This window comes from Pristiophorus japonicus, chromosome 10, assembly GCF_044704955.1.
Source record: "Pristiophorus japonicus isolate sPriJap1 chromosome 10, sPriJap1.hap1, whole genome shotgun sequence".
NCBI classification, from domain to species: Eukaryota; Metazoa; Chordata; class Chondrichthyes; family Pristiophoridae; genus Pristiophorus; species Pristiophorus japonicus.
Genome location: NC_091986.1, coordinates 3,714,791 through 3,740,417, shown reverse-complemented (window position 1 = coordinate 3,740,417; position 25,627 = coordinate 3,714,791). Strand labels below are relative to the sequence as shown.

Genomic DNA, 25,627 nt, shown 5'->3' with positions numbered 1-25,627 from the left:
GAGTTCCAGATCCCCACAACCCTCTGTTCGGTGATCAACTCTAGTTGAATAAGGAGTGTAGAAGAGCATGCCAGGAGCAGCACTTCCCTCTCCATCCTCACTTCTTCCCGATTCCCCCTCCTTCCTCTTCGATTCCCCCTCACCTCTTCCCTTTCCCTCCTATTCTGTTCTCCCTCCCCTTCGCTTTTCTTTTCCCCAACTCTTTTTACTACTTCCCTCCCCTTCACCCTCACTTCCCACCTCAGCTTCCCTCCTGTTCCCTTCCCCATCTGTCTTCCTCCTCCCCATCCCTCTTCCTCCTCCCCACTTCCCGTCCTTGCTCCCCCAACTTCTTCCTACCTGCCCATCCATATTCCCCAACCGGTCTCTATTCCACCATCCCTCTTCTCCCTTAACTTCCCTCTCCCACTCTCTCTCTCTCTGCCCTCACTTTCCCCCTTCGTCCTCCCTCACCCCCGCACCAACTTCCCCGCCTTTCCCTCACCCCCTCCCCCTGTTCCCCCAGCGACCCCTTTCACTCTTCCTCTTTCCCCTTGCCCCTCCCCTCTTCCCCTCCCCCTCATCATGCCGCAACATCCCTTGTGTCAACTTTATTCTGTTGGTCACACACTCATTTCTGGGTCCGAGAGTTGGAGCTTACACTGGAAGTTTGAGTTATTGATAGTCTCTGACAACACTGTTGTGCAGTATTGAGGGGTGCTGTGTTTTTGCAGGGGTTCTGTTTGAAGTTCAAGTGGATTCTAAAGATTCTGTGGCACTCTCTGAGGGAGAACTGGGGGCACCTCTCTGTGTTTTGGCAACATTCCTCCCTCAACCAGCACCAATAACAAACAGATTCACCCGCCATTCAGCACCTTGCTTTTTGTGGGATCCTGCTGTCTGCAATCCGGCTTCAAAGTGATTCATTGTGTGTGAGACAAGATGTGGTTTATTTTTTTGTGGAAAGGGTGACATTTTAAAATAAACATTGTAATTATCTTCCCAGTGCAGCTCGGGAGTGGTGGGGTGGGGTGGCAGTGAGGGAGATAGAGCAAGGTCTGTATTCACAGGCTGCTGTTGTGCACTCATGCACTTCCAGAGAGCAGCAGGTTTTTTCTCAGGCTCACCAACTCACCACCAGCTCCAATGCAAGAAATCAGCCTTGCAGAAAAACAAATGAAGTTTGGAGATGTCACTTTAAATGCAGACTGTGCAAATGCAATCTGTTTGCAGTGAGATATTGTTGCAGAAGAGATTTACCTGACAAGAATACATTGTGTGTCCAGAAGATGTGGTGGGGGATTTGAGGTGCGCCTGATTTCCTTCCCGAGCAGCCCGCAGCCCGAGGAACTCCAGTCCTGGCTTTGCCTTGTACCCTGTTCCTGTGATCTGAGAACATCCAGAGGCGGAGGGCTTTTCAGTTTGCAGGATCTCTCAGATTGTGAGCGCAGTCTGAGTGTGTCCAGAGTGAACTTCACAGACCAGGATTTCTCTCTCTCACACACACACACACACACACGAGCCAGGGCTCAGGGCTCAGGTCGCGGCTGTGCCACACTGCCAGTAACAAGAGCCTTGTTCAATAGGCAACATTCACATTGCCCATGCCGGAGGGAGTGTAGTGCCAGCGACCGCTACCTGGACAAAAGCGCCTCGCCTGCCCTCCCCAGCGCTGGCTTTCTGACAGCACTTTTAAAGGGCACTTCTTTCAGGGTTTTTTTTTTGGGGGGGGGGGTCGCAGGGGCTCCGGCGACAGAAGTGGATTTGTGAAGATTGTCTCTGTGCACACACCATGTCCTGGATGGGTGCTGTGCTGGCCATGCTGCTCACTCTCAGTCTGTTTTGTGGTTGGGTTGGGGCTGATGCGAAAGCTCGGACCTGCGCTGAGGTGAGACAAGCCTACAGTGGGAAAGGATTCAGCCTCAGCGACATCCCCTACCAGCAGATCTCGGGTAAGCAAACTCTTTGCACGTTCTGCCGCAGCTTGCGCCCCGAGGGTGAAGGTGCGCTCCAAGTTCTCGCTCGGTGTTAACTTCAGCCAGTGTGGCCCAGGCGGGTTATTGGGGAATACAGTGCGGGAGACAGGGCGCCAGCCTTCAGTGCTTGGCTTCACTTCTGAAGCTTTCAACAACTGTACTTAGCATTCGAAGGAAGGACTCTCTCACATTTCAATTGCACGGTAGAAAAACGGGACCGTTCACGTCACTAGATGTCGGTTTCCATCGCACACAGTGACTTTACCCGCTCCCCAACTTTTTGTCACTCTATTGGGCCAGGAATGGAAATCATCCTGGAATGAGTTATTAGATGTCAAACACTAGACCGATCATGTGGTGTTAAGTCTTCTTGCCAGCATCCAGGGCACTACTGCACTAATTCTACTGCTTCAACGGTGTTTGCAGGTTAACTGAGACTAGTTTTGCTGAAAATGAACCCAGTATATTGTTTTTTTTCCTATACTGAACTGTGTGCTGTTATTTTGTGTTGAGGGTGGGGGAGGGGATCTCCAATGTGCATGTGGTGGGCCAATATGTACATACAGGATCCCAACAGTAAGTTAGGGTCTGCATGTACCAGCGGTAATTCATTTTGAGAGTTTTATGCAAAATTGCTTTTTATTTCTTTCCTTCATTATATATTTCTAGTATTTCAGCAAAATGTGCCTACAGCAAAGGTGAGCAGTGGGGTTATAATCAAGAACAATAGACCTACAACATTGAAGGCACAGTATTAGAACTGCCCTGTGTGCTGAGCTTGGTGGCCAGACACACACACACACACTGCAGTGGGATTTGAATATGCAAATAGACTCATGATTCACAGTGGGTTATATCTTCGTATTGTCATTGAACAGTTCTAACTTATGTCCAACATACTTTGTGCACCAGTATGAAGAGAGGAAATTATATTTGTACATATTGAGAATTAAGTTTCCTCCAGTATTTAAAACTGATTACAGTTCAAATGGTCTTTTAATAATATTATGCAATAGTAACTGAGACTGGCTTAAGTTAGAATGGATGCTAATTCTGGTAGTGCTGGAATGGGAAGGGATATGGGTTCCATTATCAAATGAGACTTGCTTTGGAAGTCAAATAATATAAATCAAAACCTGAGAGTTTTACATTTTAATCAATAACTATTACAACTGTATGTGTGTAGTAAAAGTGTTTGTGTTTTCAGCTAAAATTATTTTACTATAATCACTTAATATATTAAAGTCCCCCATGTGCTCCCCACTATCTTGTGTAATAGAAACATAACACTCAAGATTGTATACTGTTTTACTTCCCAATTTTACTCTTTAGTTTTGATCAGACTTTCACTGTAATATGCTTCCCGTTTCCATTAAAACCCAGTAAACTGGTAACCATTGAATTTTTACAGAAACTCTCTGGTTGCTTTAACATTAATATTTACAGAGGGCAGAATGTTCTTGAAATTTCTAACTGTGCTTTCACCTTCCATTGGATTTCATTCACCATTTATTCAGACTACTGAAATGTTGGCACTGAAACTGTTTAGACATCATGTTGATAGCTTTCCAAAAATGAGCTCAGAAAACAAATTATATCCAACTATCGTATGTGGAGCAATCATTATTTATAGCTGTACTGATCAATTTTGGGACAGTATTTCAGGTAAACTAGCCAGTGTTCATTGTACCCATAGAGATAATTAGATGTGAGGCAAGCAATCTGAATTTAGGAAATATGGGGAATTAGTTATATGTCAGCTGTTCCTAATTTTGCTATAGGCTCACCAACTGTATATTTTCAATAATCCAAGGCAAGCAAGATCAAATATCTGTTTAGGGCTGTAATAGATTCGCATCCTCGTCCATTACTGCTGGCATTTAGTTATCCGTGTCTCTGTTCAACAGACTTTATAAAGAACCCACGTTGACCTTCATTCTGTATGATAAAAGTGGCAAATAAAATGTAAAGAAGGAGGATCACTGGAGTGTCTTTAACCATCGTGGTTCCCTGTGCTAATCTAAGTTGTGTAATTATGTCTGTGAAGTGGCAGTGTCCTGGTGGTAAATGGAGAACTGAGCATTTATCATGAGCTTCAATTATAAGCATTTAATTAATGGATATACTGGGTCCTGGGAGCCGTTTCTCTCTGATTTAGCAGCGTGGTGTACTTCTTCATTTAAAGGCGGTGTTCCTGTAATTGAGCCCTACCAATGCTTTGAAAGAAAGAGTGTGAAAGTTGTGTAGTATACTGAATGTTTAAATACTGGTGGATGTCCTCTGGCATTGCTTATGGACTTGTATGGATCACACACATTTCTGAATACTGTTAAATTATATTTTATTTGGCAACAAAAGAATAAAATAACTCAATGCAATCTCAAGCCCAACCAATGATAAAATGGGGAAAAATGGCGGAGCAGGCTCGAGGGGCCGCATGACCTGCTCCTTCTCTTATCTTAAAATGGTTTTTGAAATGGGCATTATTTGGGACATTTAACACTTTAACCATATTCACCAACAGAAACGTTTAAATGAAATATATATTTTAACTTTAATTTAGTTTGTAAATAGGCTTAATTTACCCCACTGTGGGTGGGTTAATAATTCCCTCCAAAATAAAACAACACTGAAGTCTTGGCACCAGGCTGGACATTAATGACTACTTACTGACCAAATTATTGTTAAGTTATATTATCTTAATGTATTTGGTGTTGGTGAAGGCTGATGTTTTTTTTTAATCTACGTGACTGGAGCACAGAGGGACTAGATGGAGGCATGGAACACCCTAGCAGTGGGGTCTAAGCGAGCAAAGTCTCAGAAACATGCACAGAGCTGGAAGATGGGCTGCTTTATAACACTCACCTTTTTCACCTGGTTCTCTGGCTGGTTATGATACTGAAGGTGAAATTGACCAGCAACTGTCATGATTGATGTGTCTGTGTCCATTATCTTTGTGTAATGCGAATGGTAAGACAAGGAGCTGCAATAATAATGTCTCTCAAAAATCTTAATGATGTAATGAGCCAAATCTTGTTGGAGCAGGGCACCTTGTGGCCTGTGCCATTCTTTAGACTTTTTCCTGCTCAAATTGTTTGCGCCATACATGCTGAATGTATGAGCTGGCATCTGGGACCTCGGTGAAAGACAGCACTAACAGTCTATCTCCTTTATCAATGAGATTTAAGGATTGAGAAAGAAACAGGAATGATGGAGAAAGAAGGTGCATGAGAGTCAAATCAGGAACGGAAAGAGAAGGAAAGAAAGATTAGATTAAGAGAACAAGAATTAAGAGACAGAACGTAAAAGTAAGACAATAATGACCAATTTACTATGTGCAGGAACGAGACTCAGCTGTTTGAATTGCTCCCTTTCTGGGTCGGCGAGATTGATTGGCATTCCATCAACAATCAACACCTCGTTAAAAGGGTACTTACGCTATTAATTATGAGCCCTGACTTTCTGCGGTGAGTTTAATGGACAATTAATGTGCAAATAGAGCAAGTTCTTAAAAATAGCGGAGACGCTAATGGCGAGATGTCGGTGTGCTTGGCAAACGGGGGAGCGGCTTAATTCGACCAAGCAAGTTCTGGGGATTCGCAGTTAATTGTCATCACATCACCCGATCATTTGCGCCGCTCCTGAGCTATCTGCTGAAACCCTCGTTGCTATCATTTACCTGGCCCTGTCCTCCTGTAAATAACCAGACACCGGTGGTTTCCTGCATCCAGTAAAGCGCTGGCGCAGATTTAGCCCAAATATTTCGGCGCAGCACAGCTTGAAGTCAGTGATGTGTCTAATTTACAATAATCTGTTCTGTGGTCACTAGGCATTGTAAAACAATGAGGAACAGCAACAGCTGGTTCTGGAACAAAATGTTAGCCACCTTTCTCCATGGGTGAAGTGTGATATTTTTCTGGAAAACCTCGATACAGTAAAATTACTGGAAGTAGAACAAAGCTCAAACTTATAGATAAAAACAGAACTTTAAACACAGACCACAGTTTTCACGCATGGGAATTAATGAAGAGAGCGGACATCCAATGTATTAACTGATATTTTTATATGTTTTTTAGTTGCAATATCCATTTTTTTTTTAAAGTATTTTTGCGTCACTTGACCCTTTTAGCTGGAAAGACATTTGGAGAGATTTTCATTGATGTTGTCTGACTTATAGGCCTAGATTTTCCTGGATCCCAATTACTCCGCAAAGTGACTTCTAGTAATTTTACTATATTCAGGTTTTCTAGAAACACTTTTGTACTTTACTGATGGAAGAAGGTGCATGTCTTGTTCTACAAATAGCTGTTGTCCCTCATGGTTCTTACAATGCCCAGTGACCATAGAAGTGGTCAGTATAAATCAAACCTATGAGACATTTCATTCACTTAATGACAGTAACTGTGCCCGTCAGGTGTAATTTTAACATGTGGAAAATGGAACGTTGTGTCGAATGATAGTGAAACCAGGGCAAGTGAGAAATTAGCAAAATTCTGCGGATGCTGGAACCTGAAATAAAAACAGGAAAAAGCTGGAAATCTCAGCGGGTCAGGCAGCATCTGTGGAGAGAAACAGAGTTAATGTTTCGGGTCGATGACAAAGTGATACAGTTTGTTTTAAAATGAACAATTGTTGATCGCTCTTTGAGGATAATTCAATTTCAAAAATCAAATCACCTTGTCAATGCGGTTTATGTTTGGGTTGGGATTGTCGTAATCTACCAATAGTTAATTAGCAAATCTTTGTATCACAACTTAATTATTCATTTTCAACAATTCATGTCAAACATAAATATTAGAAAATGCTTAACCAAAAAAAAATAATTTGCATGTAAGTGAGATATCTGCTGCCTCCAGGTGAAAATTTCTAGTCAGTTAATTGCATTCAGTGTTAAAACGTGGAGAGTGAAGACATATTTTATGCAGGGGCAATAGGATTTTATATTTCAATGTGATTGGATCAGGAATTCAGCATACTGCAGATTGATCTAAAGTTTCGGAATTCTATGCTTATATTCAGATTTTATTTGGACCAGCAATTTGTTTATCTGGAATCCAATGTACATATTTTTCCAACAGCTCTTTTTCCTAATATGTCAGTTGCACAAATTCAGATTCCGTCTGCTTTTCCTGCTGAATTCTATAGTGGATCCATGGCAAATATTAAAATAAAATAGAGTTTACAGAAGAAGAACTGATTGCCTTGTGAAAAGCTATCACAGAGGGATTCTGTACAACTCTCAGTTTGAACCCAGCAGCAATCTTGTTTCTGCATCTTTTTAGGAGAGGAAAATAGTTTACTAGCTGAATTTGATTTGCCACATGAAATGATGGCCGGAAACAAAACTACATAAACTAGGTCCAAAAAGTTGTGAAAAATTGTAAAGGTTGCAGTATCTGTTCATGATTCTCCAGTCCAGTGCGAGGGTGCAAATTAAGCTATTTATGCATTGTACTACAGTATGTGTTAGGGGAACCATTGGCTGGTTTGCTGCTGGGCCAGAAGGAGGCACTGTTGTGCAGCAACAGTGCCAGTACTGTATCATACTCTACCAGAGATATTTAGAGCCAGAATAACACAACAACAGTGAAACTATTGAGCAAAACTCTGTCAACACGGACATGTAGAAGATTTCAGTATAAGCGGTGTTGCAGTTGTGCGGGGCGGGCTGGTTGGGCTGGGTGCTCTTTACCTTGCCGCCATTGTTCATTTTTCATATGTAACCTCAGGGCTGCTGACCAAGGGCCATGGACACGATGGGCTGAAATGGCCTCCTTCTGCGCTGTAAATTTCTATGTTTCTACGTTTTGATAACAGTCGTGATATTTTTATGTTTATTTTCTATAAACAGCATCAATCAAATTATATATACACATGTGTTTGTGTGTGTGTGTGTGTATAAAGACCACTCTCACTTCGAGAGACAAACATATTTCAGTACGTGAAGGTAGCAAAACACACACACCAAAGCATTCTATTCTGACTAGATTGAGGAATGTCTTTGTGGAAACCCATTGATATGATAGTCTGTCTTCTGATATTTTTGCCCTCTTTTTAGGATAGTTTACCGCAAGTGTACCATAATCTTATTTTAAATAATTCATTTAAAATTCTTTTATGCTTAACATTTTGAAGATTACTAATTTTTGGTAGTATTAACTACAAGAAAGAAAGAATGACTGACTGACTAAGTGGAAACTTTTTAAATATATAGTAATAGTTTTCTTATGCCACTCAAAATATTTTAATTTTGAATGCATGCTCAAGTTGAACAGAGGATAGGATACCCAGTTTAAAATTGCATTTAGGGCTCATGAAGATCTATTCAAACAAGATGACCTTTTGTAGTTTGTGCTGGTATCAGTTGGGATTTGGCTGTAGAGATTCTTGTAACCTAACTTCACAGCCCTCTGGAAATCTGATACAAAACAAATTCAAATATCCTTATATGCATATTCGTATGTATCCTGTTTTTATTTTTAAACCATTCATTCAAAATTTCCCGGTGAAATGGCCCGATTTGGTTTAATCTGGAATATGTGAGAAAGATGAAACGTGTAAAACCACAGCTCCACCACAAGAAAATCTATTTCTGTTGGCCAAATTGTGCAGCATATTAGTCGCGTTGGTATACAAGTTGCACATGAGATTGTTAATCCAGGTGTCTGTGGCTCTTAAATTATGAAATAAAGAGGCATAAAATTATAACTATTATATTGGATTTAACAGTAACTCCTCCCCTGCCTCAGCTCATCTGCTGCTGAAGCCCTCATCCCTGCCTTTGTTACCTCTAGACTTGACTATTCCCACGCACTCCTGGCTGACCTCCCACATTCTACCCAACGTAAACTTGAGGTGATCCAAAACTCGGCTGCCTGTGTCCTAACTTGCACCAAGTCACGCTCACCCATCACCCCTCTGCTCGCTGACCTACATTGGCTCCCGGTTAAACAGTGCCTCGATTTCAAAACTCTCCCCCTTGTTTCCAAACCCCTCCCTATCCCTGTAATCTGCTCCAGCCCCACAACCCCACGCGATGTCTGCACTCCTCAAATTCTGCCATCTTGAGCATCCCTGATTATAATTGCTCAACCATCGGCGGCAGTGCCTTCAGCTGCCTGGGCCCCAAGCTCTGGAACTCCCTGCCTAAACCTCTCCGCCTCTCTACCTCTCTTTCCTCCTTTTAAGACGCTCCTTAAAACCTACCTCTTTGACCTCTGCTGTAATTTCTTCTTGCGTGGCTCGGTGTCAAATATATTTGTTTTGTCTTATAACACTGCTGTGAAGCATCTTGGGATGTTTCACTATGCTAAAGGCACTATATAAATACAAGTTGATGTTGTAATGCTGTTGCAACCAATAATGGAGCTCACCGAGACTAGACTCTATTGGTGATCTGAGCCCAATTGAAGGAGTCAGGCTGTGGTGGTATCCCTCGCGTGATCGGTCTATCCTTGGGTTTTCTGGAGATAGTCAGTACGTCAAACAGGCTCCAGCAAGAAATCACGAGACATTGGCGTTTTGGGTATAAAAACATTTCTCGAAACTTGAAAGCTATTAAAAGTGAACAGCATTTAAGGAGGAAGAGAGTGGCTGCAGGTTGGGGGGACACAGACAAAGACTACACACACAGGAAAAGACAGAATTACTTATAATGTGCTATGGTGGGGATTAAGAAACAAGGAGGTTATTTCTCTTCCACCACCAGACTCCTGGGTCCCTGAAGCCAGTTTTTCACACTTTCCTTTCTGCTTACTGATTCCTCTCCAGCTCTTCTCACACTTTCAATGTCTCGCACATGCCTTTTATTGCTTTGATTTCTCTCATTATGCTTCCTTTTGTCTCATGTGCGCATCGCTTATTCCCTTTACCATTTCCTGATCCCCACAGTGCATATGATGAATAAGCAAAATGTATCCAAGTATTGTTCCCTTTTCACCACCTTCTTATTTATTCCTAGTTTTCCGCTTTTATTCTTTTGTTTCTGCTTTGTTTTTTTTCTCTTCTTTTTCTGCTTTCCTATGTTGTGTTATCTGCCCCACCCTCTATCCAGGTTTCAGGAGGCGTTATGTTTGTTGAGGGGGTTAATATCTAAATGTTGCCCCTCGGCATCATCATCCGGAAACACAGCGTCAGTTTCCACATGTACGCTGACGGCATCCACAGATCTACCTCTCCACCACTTCTCTCCACCCCTCCATGGTCTCTAAATTGTCAGACTGCTTGTCCGACATCCAGTACTAGATGAGCAGAAATGTTCTCCAATTAAATATTGGGAAGACCGAAGTCACTGTCTTTGTCCCCGCCACAAACTCCGTTCTCTAGCCACCAACTCCATCCCTCTCCCTAGCATCTGTCAAACCAGACTGTTCGCAACCTGGGCGTCATATTTGACCCTGAAATGAGCTTCCGGCCACATATCTGCAGCATAACTAAAACCGCCTATTTCCACCTCCGTAACATCGCCCGCCTCTGCCCCTGCCTCAGCTCTTCTGCTGCTGAAACACTCATCCCTGCCTTTGTTACCTCTAGACTTGATTCCAAAGCACTCCTACCTTACGTAAGCCTGAAGTCATCCAAAACTCAGCAGCCTGTGTCCTAACTCGCACCAAGTCCCGCTCACCCATCACCCCTGTGCTCGCTGACCTACATTGGCTCCGGTTAAGCAACACCTCGATTTCAAAATTCTCATCCTTGTTTACAAATCCCTCCATGGCCCTCGCCCCTCCCTATCTCTGTAATCTCCTCCAACCCCACAACCCCGAGATGTCTGCGCTCCTTCAATTCTGCCCTCCTGAGTATCCCTGATTATAATCGCTCCACCATCGGTGGCCGTGCCTTCTGTTGCCTCGGCCCCAAGCTCTGGCACTCCCTCCCTAAACCTCTCCGCCTCTCTACCTCTCTTTCCTCCTTTAAGACGCTCCTTAAAACCTCCCTCTTTGACCATCTGTCGTAATTTCTTCTTATGTGGCTCGGTGTCAAATGTATCTGTTTTGTTTTATAACACTGCTGTGAAGCACCTTGGGATGTTTCACTATGTTAAAGGCGCAAGTTGTTTTTGTGGGGTTGGTAAATCCTTCTTTTGTGTTTGTTAAACACTATAGCACCACATGGAGACAACATTCCAATTGAAACAAATGATTAACATTTAATTGTTTGAATGTACGTGGTCACAGTGAAGATAATGGCCTGTAATATGTGGTCAGCGGCAAAGTGACAACACTCGCCACTGACCACTAAGAAAGCTGCCCACAGGGATCTCGCCATCTCTGTGGCGAAAACTTTAGGTTTCTTGATGTGTCATTAATTGCAGTGCTGTGAATAGGGGATCCCGAGCAAAGTGCAGCAGTGACATCATTAAGCTGCCGAAGCAGCCAATCACAATGAAGAATTTCAAAGACAGCAAACCAGGAAATGAAAAGCACTGATAATCTGCACTTTAAAAAAATGTTAGAGCAAAATAAAGATTGGGACATGCACATAGGGTTAAGGTAGAAGCTGAAATATCATAAACAAACTTTAAAATAAAATTCTTTTTCTCTTTTTAAAAACTGTAACTTTTTATCAAAATTGAGAAATTGGACATTTCACAAATGTATAAATTAGTTTTTCAGGGCCAGAACGGTTAAGCAGTTAATATGCTGTTACAACCCCAGTTACATCTATTCCAACAAAGCTTCACATTTAATGGGGTATTTAACAGTGATATTAGCGTGGAACAGCTCAAGTTTTTGTCAGTTCGACTGGTTTCATTGATATCACTGATTGCCGGTTATTGGTGGGGGGTGGCGGCAGAGCCGGGGGAGGCACAGAGCAGCCTGTGTCGGAGCAGTCAGTGACCAACCGCAACTTCAGGATTGCCACCTTTTAGATGCACATGCGGCGAATCAATTTCAGAGGGGTAATGACGGTGAAGGCTGACAGAGCACAGGGGTAATGGAACTTGGTACCAGTTGGGAAACGGACAGCAGAGTTTTGGATGAGCACAAGTTTATGGAGGGTGGAAGATGGGAGGCCAGCCAGGACTGCGTTGGAATAGTCAAGGCTAGAGGTAACAGAGGCATGGATAAAGATTTCGGCAGCAGATGAGCTGAGGCAGGGGCGGAGTCTGGCGATGTTACAGAGGTGGAAATAGGCAGTCTTAGCGAAGGAGTGGATATGTGGTCGGAAGCTCGTCTCGGGGCCTAATAAGACACCAAAGGTTGAGAACAGTGTGGTTCAGCCTCACAGTTGCTAGGGAGAGGTGGGGACCAAAGACAATAGCTTCGGTCTGCCCAATATTTAATTGGAAGAAATTTCTGCTTATCACTACTTTCCCGGACTTGTAGTCTACTGAGTTGGCTACATAGTTCAACATTCTATTGGCTAATTTGATTGCTGCTGTCCATTAGTTGAATATGTTAAGTGTTGTGTCTATTACGATGCCTAGGTCTCCTTAAACATCATCCTTAGCTATTCCAATACCATTCGTGGAGTATGTGTGATGCCGATATTTTCTTCCTATGTGCAGCACTTTACATCTATCTGGCATTGTTCTGCCCACTCAGTATTTTGCCCAACTCATTTCATAATTCCTGACTGCTTCCTCTGGTTTGTCTGCCTTTCCCAGTTTGATGTTATTGGCAAATTTGACCGATTTACTTTTGGTTTTCTGAAGACAAAGGAGCTGATTTTAACTGCCTCCATTAACGGATCAGCAGTGGCCTGAAAAATGGCATTTGGTCCCGTGCTGTCTGTTTATGCTGCTGCTTTAGCTGCTGATATCCTGGGTGGGGAGCTGAGAAGGGTGGCTGGACCACCTGCCTGTTTCAGGTAAGAGGCCACTTGTAATAGGAGGTTGGGACCCGAGGCCAGAATACGCGTGGTCACTGGTAAAGAACCAGAGACCAAAGCGTGAGCGGCCGGAGAGAGTGCAGGGAGCCTGTGCATGGAGAGTGGCGCGCTGGAGCTGGGGCCGGGGAGCCCTCGGTACATGGTCAGTATTCTATGGACAGATACGCAAGCTGTTCCAAGCTCAATGCGCTCACCCACACTGCGATCTCTAAAAACCAGGGAGCGAGGACCTGAGTGAGGGAGGGAGGGTGGGGGTCAGTAGGAATATATGTGTGTGTGTGTGTGTGTGTGTGCTAGGCCCATGCAGCAGAGGGGTCCTATGATGTGCATAGGGGCTTGATTGACATTTTCAGGTACAATTATCGACAGAAAGTGTGCCCTCGTCGCTCTGCCCATTTGTACTGCCATTGAACGGCTTGTCAAATGGTCCCTAAAAGAGCCACTGCTGGCAACTCAAATAACAGCCAAACAACCATTTTAACTTTGTGGTTTTGTGGTTCCTGGAAGAGCAGGAATACTTCCTCCTGACCTCACAAAAATACCGTGACCCTCGACTGGATTACCCGCAGCTTCCTCACTAGGAATCGCCTCTCTTCCACTCCCCGCTCCACTAACACCCCGGGCTCCCACCGACAACCGGCTCTGCAAAGGAGTCGGCCGATTTCTTGCCCTGCCCAACTGGCAAGTTACCTTGGGCCTCATGTTATCAATTGTTGGCACACTCCACCATTGTGCATCTACACTTAAACTCCTGGCTGGCCTCCCACATTCTACCCTATGTAAACTTCATATCATCCAAAACTCGGCTGCCCCGTGTCCTATCTCGCACCAAGTCCCACTCACCCATCACCCGCTGTGCTCGCTGACCTACATTGGCTCCCGGTTAAACAATGCCTCGATTTCAAAATTCTCATCCTTGTTTACAGATCCCTCCGTGGCCTCACCCCTCCCTATCTCTGTAATCTCCTCCAGCCCCACAACCCCCCCGAGATGTCTGCGCTCCTCTAATTCTGCTGTCTTGAACATCCCTGATTATAATCGCTCAACCATTGGTGGCCGTACCTTCAGTTGCTTGGGCCCTAAGCTCTGGAACTCCCTCCCTAAACCTCCCTGCCTCTCTACCTCTCTTTCCTCCTTTAAGAGGCTCCTTGAAACTGACCTCTTTGACCAAGCTTTTGGTCACCTGCCCGAATTTCTCCTTATGTGGCTCAGTGTCAAGTTTTATAATACTCTTTGAAGTGTTTGGGATCTTTTACTACGTTAAAGGTGCTCTATAAATACAAGTTGTTGTTGTTAAAACTAGCCCCAAGTAGTGGCCCCAAAACTGATCTCTGTGCCATCCTACTTAATAGTGCCCCCACTCCGTTTTCCCCTTGTCACACTGTGGCGACTCTTCAGTAGAAATCATGATCTTTTTTCAGGAATTTGGTTCTACTGATATCAGATTGAGACCAGGACCAGCAGCTTAAGCGAGGATTGTATTGATTGGTGAAGAGTGGCGATAGATTGAAGTGGAGTGGAGGAAAGGGATACTGGAGAAACCTAACGGCATTTCTGGAAATTTAAGGGGGGTGGAAATCAGAGCAAATAGAACTTACTTACACACCCGGAGCATCAGAAATAGCACGGGGAGGGCAGTATTGAAATGGACTCGCACTTAATAGCAGCAAGTAATGCTTCAGTGATCTCTTGTATTACAAACCTTACTATATAATATTGTGACGCAAGTGACCTGGTTGTCGGGCGTTGTTACATTGGAACAGTTTTGATATAATTAGACAAATGTCAAAACTTGTAAGTGCAAAGTGCATGACTGATCATAAAAATAATTTTACCGACTTAGTTTATTGCTTCAGCATGTTAAAAAAGACTCAGTAAAGATCTCTTCAGCCCAGTTGATCTGGGGAATTGGTTTTCAGTGATACAAATTGGAATTTACAGCAAGGTTGGCATTAAAGAGACTCCCAGATAATGTGACAATGAACATCTTTAAACAGAACTGAATGAATATCTGTGTTGGAATAGGATTAAGGTTTATAAGAATAAATACAGATAAGGATAATTGAATGTGTGGCGCACAATGGTTTGTGAGCTGTTGGGATCATGGAAATGTCCTTCCAAGGAAGGAAACCGATTAAGAATGAATAATAAAAATATATTATGGAGTTTGATTTATTTCTGGCTCACGTGGAGAGGAACTTTACAGAAGCTTTTTTCAAGAAATGAGATGGGTTGGGTAGAGTGCGTGATGGAGTGATTGAACTCTTTAAGTGATCGGGAAATGGGCATGGATGAATAAATGAAAATCTCAACTAAATAGTGATTCCTCCCACCTCCTATTCAGCTTACTTTATCACTGCCAACTTCCACTCGGGCACATGATACATTTTTGGATCAATGTGAAATGGATTCTTTGCAAAAACGCACCAGGTCCAGTGAGATTCAAGGATTTTTCTGGCTTGCTGTCTTCTTTGTTTGAGAGGCAGCAGTAAATAAGCAGGTTCACCAATTTAAACTGGTCTTGGCCAACCACACTTCATAAACAAACAGTGGCTTGGAAAAGTCTCCAAGGCCTTTTTCTTTGAGTCCTTTGTGGTTGGGTGCTTTTTAATTGTTTGAACAACTGAGGAACAGATGCTGTGATGTTTAATACAGTTTGCTACTTGGATGCTAAGGAGTGCGTGCACCTGAATGTGCGTTAGTGACAGGAGGGGACTGGCCACAAAAAGCCCTCTTTACAGAAAATTTTAATTGGATCGAGTTCATTCGTGAAAATATGAAGTGATTTAGGTTTTAGCTGTTTAATATTTTGGGACTAAATGCATCTTGTTAGACACAGGGCCAACATTTTTGCATCTCCGTGCAAAAGCAGATGTGGGAACATTGCGGGAAAAAAGCATTAATGGAGTAATTGGCACTGCTCTAAGATGTCCGACATATCAAAATTAAAAATTCTGGTGAAAAGTTCTGAAAATAGAATTGAACTTGTTAAGGTCTTGTTGAAGACCATTAGTCAGGAGGGAGCTCATGCAACATTGTATATTTGTTGTGTCACATTAGAAGATCAGTATTTACTCCCCAGTCAGACCTGATGACTAAGTGTAAGGGTGGTAGATAATTGAGCAGCAGGAGAGCAGTGAATGCTAGAGGAGTTTTGAGCGAGATTGGCCATGTATCAGCCAGGCGTTTTGAAGGAGAGAGGAAGCCCAGGAGAGAAGGCATACTCATGAATGGCAGTGGATTTACTCGACAGTAGAGTGAATCACCTGGGCAGGAGGACCAGTGCATGGGGAAGCTGGTCTATGAGGGAGTTTGTTCCACCATGGCTGCATTATCAGCACATGGACAACAGCAGTTCAAAGAATAGGGCCAGCAGCACCTTCTCAGGGCAACTAGGATAGGCTGTAAATGTGTCTTTGCCAGCATTGTCCAGACCCCGGGTACCAACATCTGCTAATACTCGCAGCTTACCACTACACTTTCTCAAGGGCATTTAGGGATGGGCAATAAATGCCGACCTTGCCAGCGACACCCACATCTTGTGAATGAATAAATAAAACATTTGCACCGCGCTGATGGTGAAGATTGCCACGGCCCTGACTATACATGTTACACGTTCCTTCCAGACACCCGCAGTGGACATCTCAGGATGGTACTTTGCTGTATCGAGCTCTGGTATTGAGGGAACTGAAAACCTATACTGACACGCACCCGTGCCCTTCAGCAGTAATGAGAAGGAAGGCAGCCAGGTGGGCCATGGGGCTATGTGTTTGAGGATCTCATTGTCCAGTTCCTTCAGTGAGCGCACATGTATGTACAAGCACAGACTGCCAATTGCTTTCCTTGTTCAGTTTCCCCAAACATTGTCCCCGACATTTGCGGAAAGGGAATGGGGTCTCGTGGGGTGGGTGAGGGGAGGGGGAGACACTGACAACAGTATCGAATCTCTCCGGGTTATCAGGAAGCTGTAATTCTCAGTCACCGTCTCTCACACTGGTCCGGCCCTCTGACAGGATGAAGTTGCAATGCGCTGTGTTTGGCTCCAGGGTCAGTGAGGCTGAGACTGGGGAAATAAAAATGACATCATGTTAAATATTTTAGACGCAGGAAGGTGAGGGGGGAGGGGTGTAGTGGGTGGGAAACCTGGAAATGCAGGTAGAGCGGGGGTCCCGCCAAATTTAACGGCAGGGCCTCATTTGAATTTTTTTTTCTCCATTTCCCGGTCAGCAGCCAGCCGGATGGCGAGACTGCCTGGATTTGGGGTGGGAAGGACTGTGCTGGGAGCGGTGAGCAGAGCGGAGGGAGGGGAAGATTGTGGGGCTTTCAAGATATCGGTGTCAGGGGGGGATTGTAAGCCGGGGAGGGGAGGGAGGAAAGATCGCTGGGCTTTTAAGAGATTGCGGTTAGGGGTGGTCGGGGGAGATCGCAGGGGACGGGGAGTGGGGGAGCAATTAAAGAGATCGCAGTTCGAGGGGAGATTGCGGGCGTGCTGTTGAAGAGGTCAGGGAGGGGCGGGGGAGATTGGGGGATAGTTGAAGCGGTTCGGGGGAGATTGTGGTGGCGTTGAAGTGCTCGTGGGTTGGGGGCATGATCGCGGGGTCGTTGAAGGGATCATGGGTTGGGGAGATCGCGCGGGGTGGGGGGGGGGGCTTTGGATCACGGGGGTGGGGAAGCAGGGGAGATTGGCGGGGCTGGGGGGAACATTCTTGCTCGTCCTGGCCCACAAGCAGAGCCAGGGGCGATGGGGGGGCGGGGTTGGAGAACGACAAGCTGCTAAATATATTAATTGAATTAATTTTCTTAAGTTGCACAGTGCTGGTGATGTAGGTTCTCATGTTGTGTTGCCCTTGTCCCCTGCCTGTTATGGATTGCTCAATGTCGATCATGGGTGTGTCCTTCTACCAAGTGCTCCCCTAATTCAATGGTTCTCAAACCTTTTTGGCTGAAGGACCCCATGTCATATGGATTAGTGATCACAGACTTCCCCCCCCGCCACCCCATCTAAATTATTATTGCTTCATTGTATTGACACTGTACCAGGATCTGCTGATGATGCATTGCAATCTGGCTATGGTGACATTTACAAAACGGAAATCCCCTGCAGTATGAATGTATAAAATGAATGTGATTTTAAAGCATTGGTTTTTTTTTAATTACAAATTTATTGGTCGTTCAGTGTGTGCGAGTGTTGCTGCGATTATTATGCCAGGTTTGCTCCCTGGCCTGTCCTTGACCATGGACAGACCGATCTAATGCAATATCTGTCTGACTTATGGGCCTGTTGATGTTCACTGTATCCCCAGCGCTGCTGCAGCAAGCTGGTAGTCGGGGTGGGATCTTTCTATACAGATGTTCGTTCCTCTCTGAACAGCTGGCCCGGTGCATTTCCGCGTCCGAGTCCTGTTGCTCACGGTGGTACTGTGCCCACAGTTCACCTTCCCCCCCCTCCTCCTCTTTATTTTTTGAAGGAACAAATACTCTTTGATAATTTTGACTGCCAGGTTGTTCCTGCTGTTCACACCAGTTAAATTTGACAAACTATCTCGTTGGATCGTTTTTCCTTCAGTTACCGCTACTTCACAAATTTACATTTGCCATTTGGAGCAGATTTTATGTTGAGAACAATGGATTACATCCACCCAGGAAATGTATTTATTCTCTCAGTTCATGTTCCTCGATATTAAAGTAACAGAAAGTCTGGGACAAGAAACAAATATAAATCTCTGGCAGATCCCTGTCTCCCTGAACGAGACCCAATCTCCCAGAGATTGCCCAAATTAAATTCCGCCAGTCTGTGGGACAATGGCAATCAAACTCTTTGGAAGAAGAAGGTTGGTGGTTCTTAAAAGAGTCTTTTTGGTTTGTTGGGAGTTGATTGCATCCTTTGTCATTTAGGCCGAAGCCTTACTCGGATGGCTGGTCTCCTCCGGCAGCAGATGGGCCTGGATGCTAGGCAGGACCCCACCCCGGGCTACGGTGACACTCCCGGCAACTTGTCCAGCCCTTCGCGGGTGCAGGGGGACACTCCTGGCTGTCTTGTTGTCGCGGGCCACGTTACCCACCGGCTCCAGGATCGCTGCAGTCAGGTACTCGAGAACAACATCAGAAATAGGAGCAGGAGTCGGCCATTTGGTCCCTTGAGCCTGCTCCGCCATTCAATAAGATCATGGCTGATCTGATCATGGACTCAGCTCCACTTCCCTGCCCTCTCCCCATAACCCTCGACTCCCTTTTCGCTCAAAAATCTGTCTATCTCCACCTTAAATATATTCAATGACCCAGCCTCCACAGCTCTCTGGGGCAGAGAATGTCACAGATTTACAACCCTCTGAGAAGAAATTCCTCCTCATCTCAGTTTTAAATGAGCAACCCTTTATTCTGAGACTATGCCCCCTAGTTCTAGATTCCCCCTACAAGGCGAAACATCCTCTCTGCATCGACCCTGTCAAACCCCCTCAGAATCGTATACGATAGTGGCCAGGTAAACGGGGGCTCTAACCCAACACATTCGGCACGGCGACCCTTGTGCCGGAGTCGGTGGGTGTGGCCGACCAGGAACTGGAGACCCACGCTGGATGAACGGGTCTTGGCTTTGGCGAACCTGTTCCCCTCCTGCTTTTCCGCCACCTGACATCTTAGCATCTTGGCTCTCAATAACTCCCTTCAGCACACAGCCGCTGCCATGGTAACCACTGACTGCCCCGTTCAGCAGCGTCCGGCCGCTCCCCATCGTATCGCTCCCCACCCCCTCCCTCGCTTCCCAGTTCCCCTCGCTCCCCAGGCCCCCTCACCGTCACCCGCCCTCCACCATCCCACTCCCCCTCGCTCCCCACCGTGCCCCCCAACCCCCACTCCCCATCACTGATTGGTAATCTGTTTGTGGAATTGCAGAAGAGTCTCGCCGGACCCCAAGAACCACTGCACTAATTGAATGGCAGCGTACTAAAAGTGCAGCAGGTACAAAAGTCCTACTTCCTGCATTTGCGACGTATCCTGGTCGACCTGCAGCAATGCAAAGGGTGGCTGACACTGTAATTGTGGTCAACACGTGTTTTCCGAGCTTGTGCTTACTGTCACTTATGCAGGGACATGAGAATTCACAGATTAGCATCTGATATGAGTGTCAATTGCCTGCTCATGTTATTCGATGCATATCCGTACTGGAGAACATCTGCTTTTTGTGAGCATAAGAGATGCTCTGTCTGTGCGTCTGGGCTGTGTCGTGAAGTCTTTGCTGCAAATGCTGCTGCCATATGTTCAGCAGCAAATTGCGGCCTAGAGAACTGGTGTCACGTTACATCAACTGTGGGAGATGGCAGGAGCTATTTGGGTGTTGGGCTCTCCCACATTGCCAGGTCACTTTGCAAAGTTACAGGCAAGGAGGCAACTGGCTCAGCAACATGGCCCGACTTTTCTTCACCACCTCCATTTCAAAGCAAGTTCACAGAGGTTTGCATTGCCATATAACCAGGCTGGAGCATGCAGCATGCTGGCTATCGTATTATCCTGTGTCAGTTGGCATCTTAGTAGCGGCCATCACTGCTTGGTGGTTTGTGCGATGCTCATCAATATCTCTGTCTCCCACCACCGACATCAGTGCCTCCATCAAGTAGGCTGGTGATAGTTGTTGCTGAGCACATTGTGCTCTTTCAGTACAGCTCTGCATTCCGCATATTCTGTGAGAAGAGCAGATGGTACGTCAAATATACTTATCTTTTTGGGTGTTGCTTTTCATTTCATGCATTATTAGGCACTTGTGCATAATCAGTGAACATGTAGTGCAAATCATAAAATATCTGTCTAATATGGTACAGTGCTTATCTGCCACAGTTGTGGTGCTTTTCAAACTCTACTTTCTGAGCATATCCATCGCTGTTTGCTCACATTGTATTTGTACCTTCAGACCGAGAGGTCTCCCAACTGCTCCATGCAATGTCCTTCAGATATATGCAATTATGCCTTTAAACATGAGCGCAGTGGGGATTGAGACATGGTTCGTTGACCCGTCGCCATTCCTTCCTGTAGTACGTTAACTCTTCTGCCATGGCATGTGCAGTGCAATCGGCATAATCACACTATTGTCACTCGAATACTTTCTAAACTTTCAACCTTTCTGTGTGTCAGCACAACCTTTTTTGTGTATTTTTTTTACAACTTTCCATATGTACCTGTCCTTTAGTTTACGGTAATATCCATATGTTGACATAGTGCTTCTCCTTAGGCGATGCACTCTCTCCAGGACCTCCACGTCCTGGGGATAGTGCCTGTGATGGTCCTTTTGTATTCTGGGGGCTGGCCTCCTCCATCAAAGATTTGCTTCTGTCACTCTATGATGGTGTTTACCAGCACCTCCAGAGCTTCAGCGCTGTAACATATTTGCTTCATGGGCTCTTTGCTAAAGAATTTATAGCAACACGTTGCTGTTAAGAACTAGTTGGTTTATGAGCAAAGGTTTAACAATCACACTACACATTACCAGTTCATCCACCGGGCTCACAACCACCTGTCTCATCATGGATCCCCTGAACCCAACTGGCTGGGGTTTTATTGAGTCTTGTGAACATCATGTGACTGGCGAAGCCACTCCCAGCTCAACATCTCTACCAACCTATGAGCATGCTCACCGGGACATACATTACAATCGCTGTTTTGAAATGCAATTGCATTCTCCACATTTATAATGTTGGACTTTTTGAAATTTATGGGGACATTTCCCATGGAGTTGCTCACAGACACTGGACAGAAGCAGAAGTACCTCAATTGTGTATGTCAGCTGGGTGTGGTTGAAATGATTGCTTTATTCATGATGGTTTTATCGAAGCAAAGCCAACATTGCCAGCTAAAATACCAGATAAACAGACTGTCACATTTGGAAATGGCGATATATTTCCCAGTCAGGATGGTGTGTGACTTGGAGGGGAACGTGGAGGTGGTGGTGTTCTCATGCGCCTGCTGCCCTCGTCATTCTAGGTCGTAGAGGCCGCGGGTTTGGAAGGTGCTGCCAATGAAGCCTTGGCGAGTAGCTTGTGTGGCGTGAATGATACTTGCTACTTATCAGCCCAAGCCTGAATGTTGTCCAGGTCTTGCTGCATGTGGGCATGGACTGCTCCATTATCTGAGGAGTTACAAATGGAACTGAACACTGTGCAATCATCAGCGAACATCCCCACTTCAGATCTGATGATGGAGGGAAGGTCATTGATGAAGCAGCTGAAGATGGTTGGGCCTAGGACACTGCCCTGAGGAACTCCTGCAGCGATGTCCTGGGGCTGAGATGATTGACCTCCAACAACCACAACCATCTTCCTTTGTGCTGGGTATGGTCTTCTGCACTCCTCATTGAACCAGGGTTGGTCCCCTAACTTGATGGTAATGGTAGAGTGAGGGATATGCCGGGCCATGAAGTTACAGATTGTGGTGGAATACAATTCTGCTGCTGCTGATGGCCCACAGTGCCTCATGGAGGCCCAGTTTTGAGTTGCTAGATCTGTTCTGAATCTATCCCATTTAGCCCAGTGGTAGTGTCACACAACACGATGGAGGGTGTCCTCAGTGTGAAGACGGGACTTTGTCTCCACAAGGACTGTGCGGTGATCACTGCTACCAATGCTGTCATGGACAGATGCATCTGTGACAGGTAGATGGGTGAGGACGAGGTCAAGTAGTTTTTTCCCTCGTGTTGGTTCTCTCACCACCTGCCACAGGTCCAGTCTGGCAGCTATGTCCTTCAGGACTCGGCCAGTTCGGTCAGTAGTGGTGCTACCGAGTCACTCTTGGTGATGGACATTGAAGTCCCCCACCCAGAGTACATTCTGTGCCCTTGCTACCCTCAGTGCTTCTTCCAAGTGGTGTTCAACATGGAGGATACTGATTCATCAGCTGAGGGAGGGCGGTAGGTGGTAATCAGCAGGAGGTTTCCTTGCCCATGCTTGACTTTAAGCCATGAGACTTCATGGGGTCCAGGGTCAATGTTGAGGCCTCCCAGGGCCACTCCCTCCTGACTATATACCATTGTGACGCCACCCCTGGTGGATCTGTCCTGCCGGTGGGACAGGACATACCCAGGGATGGTGATGGAGGAGTCTGGGACATTGACTGAAAGGTATAATTCTGTGAGTATGACTATGTCAGGCTGTTGCTTGACTAGTCTGTGGGACAGTTCTCCCAATTTTGGCACATGTCCCCGGGTATTAGTGAGGAGGGTTTGCCGGGTCGACTGGGATGGGTGTGCCGTTGTCGTGTCCGGTGCCAAGGTCGATGTCGGGTGGTCCGTCCAGTTTTATTCTTATTATAGTTTTTCGTAGCAGTTTGGTACAACTGAGGGGCTCACCAGACCATTTCAGAGGGCAGTTAAGAGTCAACCACCTTGCTGTGGGTCTGGAGTCACATATAGAAATATAGAAACATTAGGCTCAAGTTTCGGACCCCCGCTAGAACGGCGCACATTGGAGAGGCCCGCCTAATTTGTAGAACTGAAAAAGCGGCAAATACTTACCTCGCGATTCTCCGATAGCTGTAGGGGCCGTTTCCAGCTCGGCTCGGTGCGGCTCAGCAGGATCTGCTGGGGGCGGAGCTACAGCCCTGCGCCAAAAAAGTGGCGGCAGCTGCGCGCGTGCGTAGTCGCTCCTGGCCTTCCCAGCGCGTCCTGTCTCCGGGCGATGACCCTCTCCCTAGCCGAAGGGACGTCGCCCCTATCCCGGGCTGAGTGGCCTGACACCTCTTACCTTGTCGGCGGTGGGCCCGCCTGACCGGCATCTCCTGGGAGAGGGGGCCCGTCCCAGCATGCTGTTGGAGGGCTCCCAGTGCTGCCTACAACACTGGGTTCTAGGTGAGTAGAAACTTAATTTTTTATTTATTGATTGATTTTTGAATTATTTTTTTTATTATTTAAAAATGTTTTTTTGATTGATTTATTGATTTATTTATAATTTATTATTGATGGCTCTTTATTTTTATAAGTGATGTGTTTAATATCTGTAAACTTTCCTCCCCCCCGCAGCCCCCCCACCTATCTCTCGTTCCCTACGCCTGATTTATAAGTGTAGGCAAGGTTTTTCTGAGCGTACAAAAATCTACAATTACTCCATTCTAAGTTAGTTTGGAGTAAGTTTTCACTGCCTAAACTTGCAAAACCGGTGTAAGTGGCTGGTAACGCCCACTTTTGGAAAAAAAAACTGTTCTAAACTGAAATTATTCGAATTCCCTAGAATTGGAGCAAACTAAATGCCGAAAATTGAAATTTCTAAGATACTCCATTCTAAGCTAGTTGCTCCAAAAAAATAGGAGCAACTCAGGCCGAAACTTGAGCCCATAGAAACTAGGTGCAGGAGTAGGCCATTCGGCCCTTCGAGCCTGCACCACCATTCAATATGATCATGGCTGATCATGCAACTTCGGTACCCCACTCCTGCTTTCTCTCCATACGCCCTGATCCCGTTAGCTGTAAGGGCCACATCTAACTCCCTTTTGAATATATCTAACGAATTGGACTCAACAACTCTCTGTGGTAGAGAATTCCACAGGTTCACAATTCTCTGGGTGAAAAGTTTTCTCATTATCTCGGTCCTAAATGGCTTACCCTTATCCTTAGACTGTGACCTCTGGTTCTGGACTTCCCCAACATCGGGAACATTCTTCCTACATCTAACCTGTCCAATCCCGTCAGAATTTTAGATGCTTCGATGAGATCTCCTCTCATTCTTCTAAATTCCAGTGAATATAAGCCTAGTCGATCCAGTCTTTCTTTATATATCAGTCCTGCCATCCCAGGAATCAGTCTGGTGAACCTTCGCCGCACTCCCTCAATAGCAAGAATGTCCTTCCTCAGATTAGGAGACCAAAACTGCACACCCTACTCAAGGTATGGTCTAACCAAGGCCCTGTACAACTGCAGCAAGACCTCCCTGCTCCTATACTCAAATCCTCTCGCTATGAAGGTCAACATGCCATTTGCTTTCTTAACTGCCTGCTGTACCTGCATGCCTACTTTCAATGACTGATGTACCATGACACCCAGGTCTCGTTGCACCTTCCCTTTTCCTAATCTGTCACCATTCAGATAATTTACCTTCCTGTTTTTGCCACCAAAGTGGATAACCTCACATTTATCCACATTATATTGCATCTGCCATGCATTTGCCCTGCACCTAACCTGCCCAAGTCACCCTGCAGCCTCTCAGCATCCTCCTCACAGCTCACACTGCCACCCAGCTTAGTGTCATCTGCAAACTTGGAGATATTACACTCAATTCCTTCGTCTAAATCATTAATGTATATTGTAAATAGCTGGGGTCCCAGCACTGAGCCCTGCAGCACCCCACTAGTCACTGCCTGCCATTCTGAAAATGACCTGTTTATTCCGACTCTCTGCTTCCTGTCTGCCAACCAGTTCTCTATCCACATCAGTACATTACCCCCAATACCATGTGCCTTAATTTTGCACACCAATCTCTTGTGTGGGACAGAGAGGCCAGACCGGGTAAGGGCGGCAGATTTCCTTCCCTAAAGGACACGAGTGAACCAGATGGGTTTTTACAACAATCTGCTAGTTTCATGGTCACCATTACTGATACTAGCTTTTTATTCCAGGTTTTTAAAATTAAATTAACTGAATTTAAGTTTCCCCGCTGCTGTGGTGAACTCACGCCTCGAGATCATTAGTTCAGACCTCTGGATTACTGATCCAGTAACATCACTACTGTACTACCACTCCAGCTGTTCAGGGTGATAGCAGATAGCACTCCTTCACACACAAGGTAATGGAAATCTGCACCTCTTCTCACAAAAACTGTGAAGGTTCGGTTAATTGAAAATTTCAAAACTGAGATAGATAGATTTTG

General features: G+C 45.4%; 1 protein-coding gene across 1 annotated transcript in view; it reads left to right on the top strand.

Moving 5' to 3' along the window:
• Positions 1 to 1,771: 1,771 nt before the first annotated feature.
• Positions 1,772 to 25,627, top strand: part of gpc6a (glypican 6a) — a 1,137,716-nt gene continuing 1,113,860 nt past the window's right edge. The window contains exon 1 of the mRNA XM_070891364.1: positions 1,772 to 1,931. Within this exon, the coding sequence (XP_070747465.1) occupies positions 1,772 to 1,931 (160 nt within the window). The remainder of the gene's footprint in view (positions 1,932 to 25,627) is intronic.